The sequence below is a fragment of the Empidonax traillii genome, unplaced genomic scaffold (assembly GCF_003031625.1).
Source record: "Empidonax traillii isolate 1590-97213 ecotype Southwest subspecies unplaced genomic scaffold, ASM303162v1 scaffold146:size911690, whole genome shotgun sequence".
Lineage (NCBI taxonomy): Eukaryota > Metazoa > Chordata > Aves > Passeriformes > Tyrannidae > Empidonax > Empidonax traillii.
This window is the reverse complement of record NW_020955339.1, coordinates 391,266-409,190: the sequence shown is the minus strand read 5'-3', so window position 1 is coordinate 409,190 and position 17,925 is coordinate 391,266. Positions and strand designations below refer to the sequence as shown.

Here is a 17,925-nt window from a genome sequence, read left to right as displayed (position 1 = left end):
TTCTTTCTAAGTATAAACCAGTGGAAGTACAATGAATTCTGTGGGCAGACTGGTCAGAATGGAATTTTAAAAGTTGTTAACAGATATGGGTCATGATTAGGTCCAAGAGAAAGCAATTTCAAGCTACAAAGTGTCTGAGACAACTATCTAAAAAACCCAGTGACCCAAAGTAGATCCTTGAGTTCTACAGTAATATTTAGAACTACTGTAGACCAATTACTTTTAAAAAATATATAAATTCAATGCTCTTTTACAATGTATTCTGCAGTAGTAGGAAGATACATTTGGGTGCAGGGGGGTATGGGGGTGGCTACAGGCTGTCCTAACAGAATCATTTTTTTTATTTTATTTTATTGTTTTATTTATGTTTTATTCTTTGTTATTTTATTTATGTGTTATTATTTTTATCTTATTTTAATTTTCCCTGGGTGAAGAAGTCCCTAAATGAATATTCTCAAACAGAACATAAGTTACTATGAGAGAGACTGACTTTTTGTCTCCCATGTTAAGACATGCAACCCACAGGTTGCAATTTCAGGGGAATTACCCAATAGTTTAAAGTATCACCCATTTGACATCCAGTCACATTTCCTTTCTGGATATGGATAATCTTAAATGTCACAACACAGACATCTGTGCTGAGAAATTGCACAGATGCCTTGGAGAGAAACCGCAGATGCAGTCAGCAGCAACTTCACTTAGTCTGTTTGGGCAGGAAAAAAACCAAACTCAAGGATAACACAAATTTCACATCATTTTGATACATAATGCATGCGCCAGGTCAAGGTCAGTCAAAAATTATTTCATTTCTTTAGAAAAAACAACTAAGTACAAACCTTGCCTAAGTTTTCCAGTTTGGTGTGAAATTTAAATCCCACTCCCAAGTTTGGGATTTTATTGTAAAATTTCACACACAAATTTCCAGGGTACTGAAGAAGCCTTCCATAATCTACTACAAAACTTCTCTGGAGTTTGTCAAAATAACTAAGGATAAATCTAATAAACGTTCCGACCCTAGGCAGTCTCCTTGTTTTAAAGCAAATCTCAAATCTGGGAATCTGGACTACATTGAGTCCAATGCAGATATATTCAAAAGCTTCTGAGTTTATCACAGATGAAACAGGAGGCCAGATATTCCTAGTCAATAAATTATGATAAGGTCAAGGCACATGCTCACAGCTTGATACTGGTTTCAGATATTTGCAAGAACAAGCGGAATTCCATTTGGCCCTTTTATGCCCTGTAAAATGCCAAAGAAACAAAAAGTGGGTGTTCCCTGAAAATAATTTCCCTTGTTCCAGCACAAGAGAAAACATGAAAGAACTTCAGTTTCTCAAGCCACCTTATAGTTCCTGCTGGAAGGGGCTAAAGCCAGTCAAACCTGAGAGTAGTGTGAGTTCTGTCCATGTCCACAACTGAAAGACTAAATCTGTCAGTCCTTGCTCACAGTGAGATATTTTACCTTTAACATAGGACATTGTATACTGTGCGTAGCAAGACCATGAAAGTGCAACATACTGTTTTTTACTTCTGAAAATGTTAACTTAAATTTTTCAGTGCAGTAGAGCCCGTTTCCTGCACAGAATATGAGCACTTGCAAAAGACCCAAAAAAGCCCATCATCAAACACAGATATTGGCTCATAAGAGCTGACATTAAGCATCATGGTTGGATCTGCAAAATGAGCAGAATATTCCCCAAGGGCAAATAGCAGTCCTCTTTCCTGATGTAAACACCATAAACAAAATATTTCCCCCTTAGTGAAATTTTTCTGTAGCTAATGCTGCTGTCTCCAATCCTTTTTCCATTGAGGTCCATGACATAGCTCTCTGCCAAATTCCTACCAGGAGGAAAGGAAAAAAGACTTAGTTGGACTGAATGGAGAAACTGCTGAATGAAATAAAGAAATAAAATGGTAACAAATGGAAAAGGCTTGGATGCAAATGTGCAATAGGACTTCCTGTACTGGAGGGGCCTTAGGAGCATCTAAGCTAACACCCTAAACTGTATGTGACTGGGATCATCCCCCACGGTTCAGCACCCAAACCTTCCTTCTTTCTAATTTAGAGGCATTGCTCCTTGTGCTGTCTCTACATGCCCTTGTATAAAGTCCCTCTCCAGCTCTCCTGTAGACTCCTTTATGTACTGAAAGATCATAAGAAGGTCCTTGGAGCCTTCTCTTCTCCAGGCTGAACAAACCCAATTGTCTCAGCCTGTCTTCATAGGAGAGGTGTTCCAGACCTCTGATCATCTTCATGTCCTCTTCTGGACTCACTCTGATAGGTACAGATCCTTCTGGTGGGGGCCCCATAGCTAGACTCAGTCCTTCACCTTAAGAGAGAGATGCTTTCAAACTGTTGCTGAGAATGGTCCCTGACCTGTGGTAATGTCAAAAGGTAGCACGGCAACCATGTCGCAGTGCCCTGGTATGACTGATTTTGGTAACACAGATGCTGCTAACACTGTCCCTCTCAGCCTGACTGCAGTAATTAAGGTTGAGGGAATCAGCTCTGTAAAGAGTCACAACATCATTAAGATAGGGGGGGAAAAAAAAAAAAAAAAAAAAAAAAAAAAAAAAAAAAAAAAAAAAAAAAAAAAAAAAAAAAAAAAAAAGAGGGAAAAAAGCAAAGAAAAATCAGGAATCAGGGTATCTGTGAGTGATAGGTCAAACATGCAAACATTCAGACATTTTTTATTAAAATCACATTGTTGTAGTATACTCCCAATAAAAGCTGTTCTTCCCACACTTTCAGCAGAGTGACAGTGTATGACAGAATCATCCTTCGCACAGGGGCTATTCCAGCAGCCTCCAGTAACAGCAAGCAGCATCTCAGAGCTTCTCACATCACCCAAGGAGAGAGCAACCTTTTTTGTATGCTGTACATGTAGGATTTACCTGTCCAGCTCCCCAAGTGGGAACGAAGCTGGAAGGAGAAATTGAAAGTCTTTATTGACATGCCACTATGTAAAAATTCAACCCTTGTAATAGAATCTTAGTCGTCTTGAAATGGATTCTTCTATCAGAGAGCCACTGCACCCCCTGTTGTAGCTATAGCAATGAATTACATTAGTGTTTCTTTCATTTTCTTCAAATTTTTTTCTTCAAGCTGAGCCTGAAAGTGGGTGGAAATAAATCTATTACCGAGAGTGCAGCACAGACAGGTATGAAACTTGGGGTCTGATTCTGACTATGACACTGAATTACTGTCTAAATCCAGGCAAATAATTAAACTTCTGTATACTGGATTTCCCCATCGATTAAAAAATAGGGCAGGGGATAGGATAGATGTGGCAAAGAAGGACAATAACATATATCTCCCTTACGGTGATGCTATAAAACCTGATATCTGAGAATCTCTGTTAAAAAAATTTTCAGAGAAGAGAGTAATAACCTTAAGTGATGCACATGCAGAAGAGTTAGGACTATTTAGAGAAGCTGAAGATCTCTCTTGCTAAATGTTGTTGTCATTTCATAATCAAGTGAATGACAAAGAGCAGTCTGTAAATTTATGTGCAAACTCCCATCTGCGCCAGAAGAAGAAGAAAGTAATTTCAGAGATGCAAATAAAGCTGCCACACAGCACCTGAACTGTGTCAAATTACAGCCATAGTATAGTGATATGGGAGAGGAGGCTTTTGGGTTTTTGTACTGAACAGAGAGGAGCATTCAGCAAAATATATTGCTGCGCTCTAAATGCATTAATATCCTTTGTCTTGTCAGGAAGATTATGAAGACTACTAACTTACAATGGTATTTACAGCATTAGGTGAGAAAGCTAAGAGGTTTCTCTATTAAATTCCCTTTTCTGCTACAGGCTTAGGAAAATTATTTAGTCTCTCTGTATCCTATTTTTCGTGTTAGGAATGCTGGTAACAATGTAGACATTGTGGGTGTCAATAGATTGCAATATCTGGGATTGCACAGTGAAGTGATTTTCTATTTTGTTAAAGCTGATATATTTTCTCCTATACCAAACATTTATTACTCTAGCTGCAAGAATAGGTTTCATTGGAAATAAAAATTTACTGCAAATATGCTTTTGGACATACCTCAAATGCTGAGATATGCTAAGTAAAGAAATGAAAAAGATGTCCCTGTTTTAGTAGTCTTCATTGCCATGTAGACACCTTACTGCATGTTGGGCAGTAAATCACAACTTGGTTAATGGCAGTAATTTAATTCCAAACAATTTCTGAGCAATGAATTTGAATGCTGTTGTGAAATGCTTGTTTCATGTTTTACACTGATGTGGCTTCCTAAAAATTATTAAGAAGCACTCAAGCACAAAAATAAAACCTGTTAGGTTCTGTCCAAATTACTACTGGGGTTAGCCTAGTGTAATGATCACCTCTGAAGTCTGGAGTAATGTCAGGAAAGCAGAACTCACATAAACCTAAATATTTGCCATATCCAGCTTGTTCTAAATGTTTTTACCTCTGCTTCACTTCTCAGGACTGTATTTCTTCATTTTCTACAAGCAGGAGGCTTTTGCCAAGAGCACAGCAACAATACTTAGCACTTCTCACTTTCAAAATATTGTGCAGATATTAAACAGTTTTCCCAAAATTCATGCAAAAATTGGGAACTGAGGAAAATAATTTGTTAATGTGTTAATGGAAATTTAGTGCGTATACCTTGTGCCTTTGATAATCACACCCTCTCCTATTGCTGTTTTCCTAATAAAGGAACTTAGCTGGCCAAATCATGATTTCACTATGTCTGTTTGACTGGTTAGTAGCAAGCTCTGTTCCCTATTTCAGTATTTTATTCACATATCACAGTAATCACTAGGTTTACTGTATTTGTAACCTCAAAATCTGTTATCTATCTTGTGTAACCCTGAGTCCTGTTTGTGAAGTGCACTGTCTAGAAGATAGAGACCAGGAGTTTTTTTGATGCTGGTGTAGTCACGACATTGATGACAGCTCTAGAATGGAAGATAAATAATTCTAACTGATTTTCTTTGTTATTAAAAATTGAGTATCCCAATTCAGAAGTAGATTGACTTGGAAATAAAAGCCTTACTGCCACAGGGAAAGCCTTGTAGAGTTTTGGGTTCTGTCCTGTAATCCAAAAAAGGACCGAACAGTGGATGCAAGCAGCTAACTGAGCATAAAAGACTCCTGAAAGACAAAGATGCCCACAAAGATGTGCTTTAAGATGCACTTTTATAAGTTGTAGAAGAAAAATAAGAAACTGTTAGTGTTCAAGACTGTCAGATAAACGCCATTAGAAAGTTGTAAGATCATTGAGATTATTATTCTCTAATACTGCAGTAAAAGACACTAAACATGAGTTACAGCTCAGTGCCTTGGAGAACTGCCCAAGCAACCCATGAATAAACAGACTCAGCCATATGAAATTGTATAGTCATATTAGCAAATTCAGAAAGCTCATTAGCTCTGCTGAGCAGGCTCTCCAGTATCTGCACTGTTGTGCTTACATTCTGTGGAGACACCTCTAATTCATCACAGAAGGAGGCACTGTGACACGTCTTGCTGGGTTAAATCCTCTGGCTGGTTTAAATAACACTTCTTTGCCATTTCTATTTGTTACGGGTGGGAGTGGAAGGTTTAGACAAAATTTATGGAGAAGCTCTGCTCTTGAGTCAGGAGATGCAGAAAGGACTGCCTGGCTTTCTAAACTCCTTCTGAGAGAAGAGTCTAGGTGAGGCTGCATCCAATCTTAGCCTCGGATTATGTCAGTAGTTTAAATTTGATGAATTACAGAGGTGAGATGGAACCACTTTTGTCCTGCAGGTTTTAATGATTGGCAAAATGAAAATATTTCTGTAAAATTAATATTATTACAAATGATCAGACAAAAGATATTTAATCAGAACAATTTATTACACAATTTAAACACTAAAAATCTGGTAGTAGATTATGATATAGCATAAAGTAGTATAATGCACTGTAACAAAGCAATTATTGAAGCAGTTATATTAAAGCTAGCAAAAAGAAATAATTATTAAGTAGAGATCTGATGTATCCCAGCAGCATCAATACTCATGGGGAGATCTCTTTCTCTCAACCTCGAGGATAACACTGGGGATTGTCCCCAGGAAAGGGGAGAAATCTCCACACATACATCCCAAGAAGGGTTATGCCAGGAAAACCTGACTGCATGAAAGGGGACTGGACTTTTATGGTATAAAGTGATTGACTGTTAGTCACACATTTACAGGCCAGCTATCTGTCAAATCAGACTTCAAAAAGCAGGGTGTGGATTTGAAGTCTGGTGAACCAGGACAGTTTTAGCACAATTAACACCAAGACAACACCCTGGCTCCAGCAGTTGATCTTGCTCGTAGCTTGCATGACAGCTTGACTGGATTTTAGGTCTTATCAGGGTGGGTCTATCCTACCACACTGCTAGACATCTCATTTTGGAAGACTACTTGTCTGGTCCTTCTCTAACTGAAAGGAAAATATGGTGCTCATCTCTCAGAGAGGAGTGTTGGTTGCTCTTTGGAAGGGTGGCTTTCTTGTTGGATTGGGTTGCTTATGTCCTCTCCTCAACACACAATATTCAGCAAAGGTGCTACTATTTTTTAACCTTTCCACCAATAAAGCCCATGGCATGGCAGAATCTACTTAAGGTTTCTAACATACTTTAGTATGTTATCCAGGTAAAGAAGCTTGCATAGAACAAATAGACTTTGCTGAGAGCTGAGCTTGACTCTTTGATGAAAGTTTCAGTGCTTACAGAATGCAGCATAGTACCTTATAAGATTTGGATGTCATTGTCTAAAAACATGAAAGAGTAAAGCAAAAAAAGGCATCTTTTTCTGTCTGTCTTGCCCAGTTCCTTTACCAAACAAGAGGTCTGGCTGCATTAATTTTGTATCACTTCAGTTGACACTCAACAGATGCAGAGGTGTTATTTTTATATACATCTGCAAGACTGAGCACAAACAGAACTGGGTGCTGTTCATTGGGTAGAAAATTAGAAATGACGTACCAGCCTCTAGATTTTGCAACTGGAGAGGTAGAGATCCAAATTGCACTTGCAGCCTGAGGTGGTGAGGATGAGAATGCCCAGGTCTCCCTATTGCCCGAGGTAGTCATGTTCACTTCTATACGCATACAACAGTGCCTAGAGTGAACACCTCCATTTGCTTTACAGCTGGGCCAGCAGCCAGCTTGATGAAGTATTTTTCCAAGCCAGAAATGTTATCAAAGTTGTAAGCAAAAATACGGCTGTGTTACCAACTTAGACCTGGCTCTTAATTTGAAATGTTTAGGGAAGAGCACTGAAGTCAGCTCTCATGTCATTTTCATTTGCTAATAGAGTAATCAACGTCTGTAGAGCATCAGCCACAAAATCTTTCTTTCAGTGAAAAGTGTGCTCAAAAATTCTCTTGTCTGAGATCTATAATCTCATTTTAATTAGCATTGCACATGATTACTCCAATCAAAGCAAGTCAGTGGCAAACATTGCCATCTGCATTCATCATTAACATCAGCTAGCATGATGGCAGTCTGATTTTAAGTTAACACATGGGCTCTGAGGTGCAAATGTCTGTTCAAGGACAAAGAACATTGTCCTACTTACTTTCTACTATTTAGCTTTTGAAACACAACCTCAGTCTTAGAATATGACAAATACAGAGCATTTTCAATATGGCAGGTGTTTTACATCTGGGATATGGCAGTCGTGTCTGCAACAGAAGATACTGTCCTTCATTTTGGGTGATTCAATAGTTCCTGGAGTCAGGATTATATGACATCTGCCCAGAAATCCGCACAGCTGCCAACTGTGTCGTTAGGGCTTTTGAGATGTTGATAGGCTTCCATGGCAAGGTACACAATTATTCAGTGACTTTTTAAGCCAACAACTGTTCAATACAATGGTAAAACTCTGACCACGGCATGCTGAAAAGGGCAATACCAACAGGGTGATACGCTGTATGCCTGTTTGTGTATGCACTGCCATTTTCCAGAGATCAGGTGTCATTAATTGGTTAAGCAGAGGTGTCTAATGATACTTAACTGGATTTATAAGGTTCTTCATTAAATGTCCTCACAGAAAGCTGTATTTGAAAAGCAGCAGATGACTGTTAGTGATAAGAATCCCTTATGAATGTAAATATTTAGTAAGATATAGCCAAGTTTTTAAAGAAACTGTTTCATTGCTAAGCCATTAATTTTTTTCCAAAGGTCACATACATTCCAAGAACATTTAACAAGAAAGGCACAAGGATAACTAAGCTTCTGGATTATATAAAATTCAACAGTCTTCATCCTCAGAGAAGGGAATAATCTGGGCATTTTTGAAGATGTTAGTAAAAGACTGTAAACTCTTTAAAAGAAGACATATTTCAGTAGCATTTTTATTCCTACTGAGCCAGACTCTCCGTGCAGAATGAGTGTTTTTGAGAGTTTTAAATTATTTTGAGTGCATAGTCACAACTCTTTTATAGTCATAACTTCTTTCAAAGTTCTCCTCATTATAAGAGGTAGCCTTGAGTGTTTTAAATCTAGCCACAAAGCTGCTATAAACATTCTTTTCAATGACTTTACAATGTACAACAATTAATTACATCAGATCCTTCTCACAGAAGTGTTTACTAGTGAAGAGATTGCCATGGCTTTTTTTCTGACAATAAAAGAGTAGGAATTATCAGACCCAGTGGGATTTTACTGATCTAACATTTCTGTAGCCAGGTTTATAATCATATCATTTTCCCTATAGGAAATAAATATCAGTTCTTGATAGGCCTGATCTTTAAACAATATTTTACATGGGAAAAATATTTCCAAGTATTTTTTTCCTGTAAGAAACCAAGATCTGGATTTTTAGCTAGGTAACTCCAATGAGTGACCTGCACTCATTTGCAGTCTTGTTGGGATCCATGTGCAGGGCCTTCCCCTAAGAAACTGGGATACATCTACCCTGAAGACTGCTGGTGTAAGTGCCAGGCATAGGACTGGAGGAGGGTCAGAGTTGGTATCACTGTAATTTGGTAATACAGAACTCAGGGCAGGCTGAAGGTCTTTCCCAGGATCTAGGTTGAATACTAAGGCAGCAATTTCATGCTGAACTATGCCCAGACACAGTCTGATACCCAGGTACCTTAAAGCTGGCTCTCAATTTGTGCTTATGGAGTCCCTGGACCTATATATACATCCTACATTAACATACATGTCCCATACATGGGGCGTTTTGTATAGGTATACCCAAGGTGGAAGTCCACTTCAAACTGGTGGAAAATATCTTCAGCATTGAAGGAAAGAGCTAGGGCTGCTTGAGCAGGTGCTTTAGCACAGGGGAACTGAACACAGGGAGTGAAATCTGTGGTGCTGTCTAAACCCTAGGTGCATTTGGAGGATGTATGTCAGACTAGCACTACTCAAGGCATCTTTCTGTTTAGTTTCAAATTTCAGAAATACAATGTTGGCAACCCAACACAGCTCCAGGACATCAACCAGAGCACTGTGGGTGGGAATAATCAAGAGATTCCTTTCGAAAACTCACTTCTAGTCTGATCTGGATGCTAAGATATATGCATCCATTCACCTAAAGAAATGCATTACACCGAGCGTGGGTTTGGTCCCTTATGTTTAGTCCTCCCAATGCACCCCCGTCTGCCAGACAACCCCTGTCTGAGCACAAGAAAAAAACACAAGCTCAACAGCCACACATAGCTGTTGGTAAGCTGATGAGAGGGGCTTTTTGGAAAGGAGGAAGGGTTAGCTGTAACACAAAATATGATTAGTTCTTCAGAGTAAATGTTTCCAAGACTGATATAATCACCTGTCTTCATATCTTTATTTCCTTTCACAGAGCCATGTTTGACTATGACAAGAGCAAAGACAGTGGCCTCCCAAGCCAAGGACTCAGTTTTAAGTATGGGGACATCCTTCATGTCATCAACGCCTCAGACGATGAATGGTGGCAGGCGAGGAGGGTCACTCTGGAGGGGGACAGTGAGGAAATGGGAGTTATACCCAGCAAGAGGAGGTGAGTGCTGCCTTTTTCTTTTTATATCCTTGTCCATTATGTTAAAATATTTTGTTTTTTTTCCAAAGACAGTGTGCATCAATCTACTAAAAGTTGAGGAAAAGGCCACAGTTATTTCAAGAGTTTTATATATATATATATATATATGTATATGTATATGTATATATATATCAAGGAAGATACAATTTTTGCTGTTTTGAGATTTAAAGAATTCAGGCTGTTTAACTGTATGAAAAAGAAACTCAAAAGGTGACTCAGTTGTAGGGGATTAGTAACTTCACCAAAAAAAAAGGGGGAAGAGGAAGAGATCACCATTTACTAAAGAGCTTCCACAGAAAGAGGAATAACCAGAACCCAGCTCTGGAAATTAGCTCTGAATCTGAAGTGGAGCACATGTTTTAATGTCAGGGTGATTAGCCATAGCATCAAACCATAATGAATGTCTTGACATTTTCAAATCAAGGCTCTATGTCTTTATTTTGAGAGACTAATAGAATTAAACTTCTCAGCCTGCGTGATGTAAAAAAAAAATGATGCTAAGTTATATAATGGTCATCTTTAGCTTCAAAATCTCTTAATTAAATCTCTGCTAGCCTGGAAACTGATGGATAATCAATATGCCAGTAAATTTTTCATATAATGTAAATGAAGGAACTTTCATTTGCTCTCCAAGCTAAATCCGAATCTTTGTTTGTCTGTGATGGATTCATGGTGACCGTTGGAGAGAGAACAGACGTCTGAATCTCCCTCATTGTTTGTACTGTTTATTCTGTCTAGATGCTTTTGTAAAATTAGCCACAAGTCTTTGATAGTATCAGAACGAGCACACAAATCAGTATTACTTCCTGCCTCTGTTGATAGTTGCTATAGAAAGGTCAAGAACTGAAAGGGTAGGAGGAAAGTAAAATCTGTCAAAATATATTACTTTTCTCTTTTGCAGCAATACTCTCATACTGAATATAAACTTTTTATTCTTAGCTATTTCAGCTTTAGCGTTAATATAAAAAATATCATGCCCATTTTTTATGGTAGGGAAATGGAATGCTTGATATTCTATAGAGCACCTGCTGCATTTTCAAGAGAGTTGGCCCAGGCACTAATAGAGCTTATGGTACTCATTATTCTAAATCATATAAAAGTAAGCTGAAAGGCCATCAAATACTTTGTTGACATGAGCCCTGTAAGGACCTTATTTTCTCTAATCATGACTATATTTGAATAGCAACCACACCTGGTTTTTCAGCAAAGAGCAATTTTGAAGTTGTATAATAGATAGAAATAAAAACGAGGTTATAACTTTTAAGATGGAAAAATGTGCTCATTAACCAGATTTAGTCTCTAGATATTTAAAAAGGAATACTTGCCTGCTACAGTAAACAATGTTGTAGTGACATGATTGGATCACACATGGAAAAAGAGGGAAGTTTATTCAGTTAACACTAAGGAAAGTATGTGCACAAAGCTCACTCACAGTGTGGTGTCTCCTATGAAAAACTACAAAAAGCTATCTTACATAATAAAAGAACTATAGAGGAGGAAACAGCAAAACAAAGCAGCTAATTAAGATATGGAATTGTATATCCTATAAGGTGGAGAGGTTGTATGTGCCTAAAGCCTATTCGGTTTCCCACACAGTGCTGTTTTCAAGGACAAAAGATAGAGGTTCTCTAGTCAAGGTCAGACATAGAGCCTAGGAATAAGATGTAGCTTAGGAAACGCTGGGGGAAAACAGAATGAAAAAAAGATTTTAAAATTATAAAAAGGAAGAGGAGACAAGATGAAAATAGGTTAGTTAGAGACTAAAATTAAGAGTGTTGAATTTTAAAAGATGCAGGTATAGTTACCATGCTCTCCACTTGTCATCCTGATTCTTCACTAGTGAATCTGAGAAGCTTGGAAAAATCAATGGCATCTGATTTTCTGTCTGCATTAATATAATGACACGATACACCTGAGCTGGGGTGGGAAGAGGTTGCTGTTATTTCATAAGGTTTCAGTGGCACAAGGTTATTTTTTCCAGTGCACTGAAAAGTGAGTATTGTTTCTTTTCTGTGTATTCTGGGTGATTCCTCAGAGCCAGCGAGACTGATGCTCTCCTGCCAGCACCTTCTGTGGTCATTTACACCACCAAAGGGGAGAATGAGAAATCAGTGTGCAGAGGGCTGAGTTAAAGAATATAAAATCCATCATACTTGACAGAATGTACTAATTCAGAGTTGAATTTCCTCTGCAGGTGTGTGTTATTGACTAAAAGAGGCTTTATCTAAAACAGAGTAGGCCTGGGATTCATCTGACCAAATATAGGGTACTAGGGCATGGAAACCTTCATGTAAGCTGTTGACTCCAGAATGCTACGCATCTTATAGTTTATATGGGATTATTTCTATAAGCATTATATGTCATGCAACATATGTAATATCTATCAGTAAAATATTGTGATAGAAAGGAAGGAATAAAAGAACATCTGTAGCTGTTTGTTGGGCTGTGACCTGTGAAAGCCCAGCTTCCTACAATATTGTAAATTGAAGGGTTTTTATATTTGTGTTATATTTTTCAATCCCCCATTCATTTCTGTACCTTTTATTTCAGGGTCTGGGTTTTCTGAGGGGTTGGTTTAGTGGCTTTGGTTTTGGTGTTGTGGTTATATTACTTTTCCTGCCTGTGGAATGCTACCCTGTGGGATTTTGCACTTAGGCATTTTTTGCCCTTTGGACCAGGGAGAGGCTATACAGATCCAGGAATTGTTAGTTCTGGGGTTAGTGTTTTAGTTATCTGATTTGCTACCTCAGGTCCTGTTCACCAACAGCTAAGATACAATTCCTGCATTTTCCATAACTGAAATCATTACAGAATAGCTCTGAAAGCCAGTGACCACTTCAGTTCTGGTTTTGAGAGAGATATACACATGTACACAAATATGTATATATATATATATATATATAAACACATAAAGCAATAACAAGTACATCATATTACTTCTCTGAGGTGCTATGTAATGGGGATTGATTCCATGTATTTAGGTTTTTTATTTTCTTCCAGGACAGCCCATCATGCAGTGACATTTTAGCATGAGTTGATTAGAGAAATTTTGAGTGATAAATCAAGACTCCTCTATGACATATGTGATATACCAGAAGAAATCATAATTTAGAATTATAGGGGAGCTGCCGCTCATTATTCTCTCCAGGATGTTAGATACATTACCTCTCAGTGATTTAATAGCATTTGAAAGATCTTTTGTCATTAGATTTCAGTGCCGCTGCCAATGTGTGGACTTGTTGCCTTGTTTATGGTTAAATTGAAAAGTCAGGCTTTTAGAAGGAGTTTTGGAGGGCAGCACTGCAGCTAGAGGTTACTGAGAGGCAGCACAAAGAAATGAGGGTAGCCCCACGTTTCTCCACTGATCTGTGCAAGGACCGAATCTCATGAACTAGTGCACCAATGACCTCTGCGAAGATTAACGAAAATTAAATTCTCAGTACCTTTCAGTTTTTAAATACAATTGCAACCATTTCTACATCTGAAAATGAAATTTTGTCCATTTGTCAGTATATATTTATTATCTGATTACAACTGTTGTTCTTGACTACAGGATTGAGTAGCCAGTTGAGTAGGAACCAAATATAATGCTATAAAGGTGTTGTGGTTTTGTATCATGTTGGTGTTGGGAAGCACAGGACTTCAGCATGAGAGGCTGCAAACCACTTCAGTTGCAATTTACCAGTCGCCAAATAGTTACTATATAGTATTAATGAATGAAGATTTCAGACCAAATTTTTTTTGGTTCCACCTCTTCCCAAAAGATTTATCCAAGCTGTGTTTAAGGTGACAGTAAGGCACAATTATATCAGGCAGGATGTCCAGGGTGAGGGGACATAGCTACCAGCTCTGTACCAATGTCACAGGCAGCCTGCAGTATTGCCAGTGCACTATGTTTATGTGTGTGAATTGCTCCCTTTGAAATCATTGAAAATTACTACTTATACTAAAATGACCAATAGAATTAGATTTAGAGTGGATTTTTGTAACATTTACATATATATATATGTATAGATTTAGGTTAGAATTTCTACATATGATGTGCTTTTGATCATGAGAATTTTTCTTTGCCTCATTGCCTCCTATTATCCATATGGAAAAAAAAAAAAAATTAGGCTTTCCATAAAGGGCAGCAGCAAGCTGAGCAGCCTATGTCTAAGATTGCCTCCCCATGGAAACACTCACATTAGAATGAACAAAATACACAAAACCAATTGCGTAAGTCAGAGTGTATTATATTTCTAGACAGATACTCTAATTCAGTAGTAAAGAGATTTTAATTTGCTGCAGCATTGATTTTACTCCTCCAGTTCTTTTCACTTTTTCTTTGCTGAGTCCCTGCACACAGACAAGCTCCTACATTGCAAGCCCCCCACAACAGCAACCTCCTCAAGCTTCAGTATTTTCTGTGATGTGTGCATATCTGCTTGACTTGAGTCTGTGGGTCTGAAATACAGCCTGAGATTTCACAAAGATTGCCCCAGAATGGCTGAGCATAAATTCTCGCCACTTTTACTACTGCAGACAGTGAGGATTTGGCCTTAAATCACTGAAACAATTACATTAATCTTTCTGTTGTCTTTAAGATATGCAGTCACCAAACTGCTGTCAGACTGGACATCATTCTAAGACACCCATTTTTAGGTAGTTTAAGTAGATCTGAATGCAAAATGTTACACAACTTGTATCTCTGTTATTACCACCCGGAGGTGTATGATGGTACCATCCTGATATTTGTGTTTTCAAATACACAACATTCTCCCCACAAATACATGTAACCATGCTTTTCTTTCAGAGCAAAGTGGGGGGAAAAGTACATAAAACTCAATGTTTTACAAACATTTAAGGACAAGGAACAAGAGGTTTTCCCAGAACAGAAGTCCCTGTGGGCAAAAAGCCAACTTAAATTTGTTATTCTGCTCAGCTTGGCAGAAAGGCATGTTTATCCACTCAAGTGAGTTTTATTTTTAATGGTTTCCTATAAATTGTCTACCTTTCTAAACATCCCATGAGATTTTCATCTTTAGATGATAAAACTCTATAACATAGTATGATCATGTAAGCTTTGTCTAAAATAAGTTACCCGACTATACCTACTAATCTAATTGGAAAAATTAAATATGGAATAAAATTGATATATATATGTAGGTATAAACCTCTTCCTGTGCTCATGCAATGATGGGAAACTTTTGTGCTGAAGGAAAACAGCTGTTAGCTTTTAAACAGAGCAAGGTCATTCTACAATTTTGTGAGAATTCACTTCCTAATGTCATTAGGTCTACTCTTTTCATAAATATTGACCAGGTGCTGAGCTGCTCTCTATAAGCAAATCACTGACTGTTGAGAGCTGAACCAGAGCACATTCTCTCCTACTGAAAGATACATGTTCAGTTGCAAAAACACAACTTCAGGAATGCTCAAAAATAATTTTGAAAGTGAGAATCTCTTGGTAAGCTCAGATCTCACATGGACAATAGTAAGCAGTGCAAAGGATGGAAGCAATAAAAAGCTATGAACTGAGACCACAGATTTAAACTATAAATAGTATGTATGTATTTTCACTTATCTTTTACTTGATAGGCAGGCAAAACAAATATAATGCAGATGACCTGGAAATGGGGAAGCAAGATAAGAAGAAACTTGTTAATAAAGATGCAAAATATAGCAAGGTCTTTCAAGCAATTTTACATTGCTTTTTTCTATTTGCTACTCTCCTCACTGTAGTATTCATGCTGGATTTGGAAATAACTTTCATTGTGGAAAACACCTCAACGCCAAATCTGTGCAAATTAGGCTACTGTTACAAATTTATTTCATCCTTGAAATGAATTTGCAATTTGCATCTGTATTCTACATCAGTGATGAATACTGTTACTGAAGATTAAAGCATGTCTCACTTCATATTCTAAATCTCCCCTTAAATTAGTGCTTTTAGAAAGGCACTGACAAAACTGGTCCATTAACCTCCAACAATGGGCGATCACAGTTCATGTCTTGTTGAGTTATACTTGATTTTTGTTTCTTGTTTGCAGCACACATGAAGAACTGAAAGTGTCATTTTGAAAAATCCCACAGGCCCCTTTGAACAGCTACATGTGGCCACAAATACGAAAGCAGATAGATATTGCAGTGCAATAAGTCTTACATCCCAGTCATAAGTTCCACAGAAGAGCAGGAAGAGAACAGCATCCCAAAGAACTGAAGTCTTGAACTTGCTAGTGAGGGAACCTGAAGGCTGAAGTATGTTTTCAATGTACTGCTCCACTTCTTTAGCTTTACTCGGGAAGAAGAGAGTGAATCCTGACCATCTTTGAAAAAAGGGCCAAATGTGTCTACCACCAGGAATATTGTAAAGGGAAAGTGAGTATACAGCGTATACTCCAACTGTCCCATATCTCAGATGGTCTTAGATACAGCCATGTTTCTGCAGGGAGTTATGCTTGGAGAATGAGTGGGAAGAGGTGAAATCCCCATCAGTTGTGCCAGGTGGTGCTCAGGGCTCAGAGCTTTTCAGCTCCCAAGTCATGTTTGAGTGCTGGGAGTGTTTCTTTCAACATATCTTGAAATCTCTTTCAGCTTAGTTGACTCCTCTGGCACTTTTGAAAATGAGACTTGAGCCATGAATTCGTTTTGGAAATAGTATCTATGATATCCTGATCTCTTAGGTGTAGCTCTATCAAGCAAATATATAATTAAGAAGGGGCACAGCAGCAGTGTGTACATCAGGCAAGTCAGGGTTGCATATCTGGGCCTCTGCAAAGTTGTCAGGCAGGAGTCCTCCTCCTTCAATTTGTGTTTTGCACAGCATAATCCTGCTTTGTGCAGCAGTGGTGAATGAAAAATGGTTACAGTTTGAAGTGAAACACTCCTTCCTATATAAGCAATTTCTGCATCTGATGGATCAAAATGCTGTTCAAGTGATAGTAGGTTGCTGTCAGCTAAAGCAATGTAAAGAATTTACACTCATATTTAGACATTCACAGTATCAGCTGCTGCAAATAACCCTTTGTACCTAAGCTACTTTTTTATTTGGGAAAAAAGTCAACTTTATTTTGTCTTTAATGTAGCAATTACAAACCTGAAAATTCAAAAGAAATGCCAAAAATGTTTGAATTAGTGTTTATTTGAGAAGTGTATTTTCTAAGAGCTGGATCAATGAATCTAAAAGAACTGGCATTCAAAACTTTGTATCTTCCTCATTTTAGTTCCCTTTTTAGCTCTGTCTATGGCAAAAGTGTCCTGGTAGCCCAGATGAGAAATTCTGAGAACATCTTAGTTCACTGCAGTCCTGCACCTTAACCATTTCAACAAAGATTAAATCTTTGGAGAACCAAATCTAAATTCGAACACAGTTCTCCAAAGCATCTAAAACCAAAGCTTTTTAGAGACTTAGGTTGATTCCTTCAGGAAAAAGAGAGATTTGTTCCTACCACTAGACCAACCCACTGCCGCAATTCAAGTCCCAGACCAAAGACGTGAAGGCAATAGAGAACCTGAGCTGAAGCATGTTAAGATTATATTATAAATTGGGCAAAACCATTATTTGGTACTAGCCTTTTTCTAACAGCTAACCCAGATCACTGACAACTCAGGCAGCAACAGTAATGTAATCAGCCTGAAACACAGAAAATTTCAGCTTGGAAGTTTACAGTTCAGCTAAATTATAAGTAACTGAGAACAGTTTTATGGTGGAAGGTGTCAGGAAAATTGTAATGGGAGACAACACTGTGTGCTGCCCTTAATACAATGCCAGATGATGAAATGTTTGGAATATTCAGTAGGCATGCTGAGCATATATGAACCTTGTTGCTATGTTTGCCTGAAGGATTAATGACACTAAATGACACTATTTAAAAACTTCTTAAGGCAAAGCAGAATGTTTCTGCAGTTTGTCATCTGTTTGCTATGCCTCTACAAAGC

At 38.0% G+C, this 17,925-nt stretch overlaps 1 protein-coding gene across 8 annotated transcripts in view; it reads left to right on the top strand.

Moving 5' to 3' along the window:
• The window catches only part of LOC114057774 (disks large homolog 2), a 496,327-nt gene that overhangs the window by 435,287 nt on the left and 43,115 nt on the right, over positions 1 to 17,925 (top strand). For all 8 annotated transcript variants that reach the window (XM_027884448.1, XM_027884447.1, XM_027884445.1 and 5 more), the window contains one exon: positions 9,790 to 9,966. In XM_027884448.1, the coding sequence (XP_027740249.1) occupies positions 9,790 to 9,966 (177 nt within the window). The remainder of the gene's footprint in view (positions 1 to 9,789; positions 9,967 to 17,925) is intronic.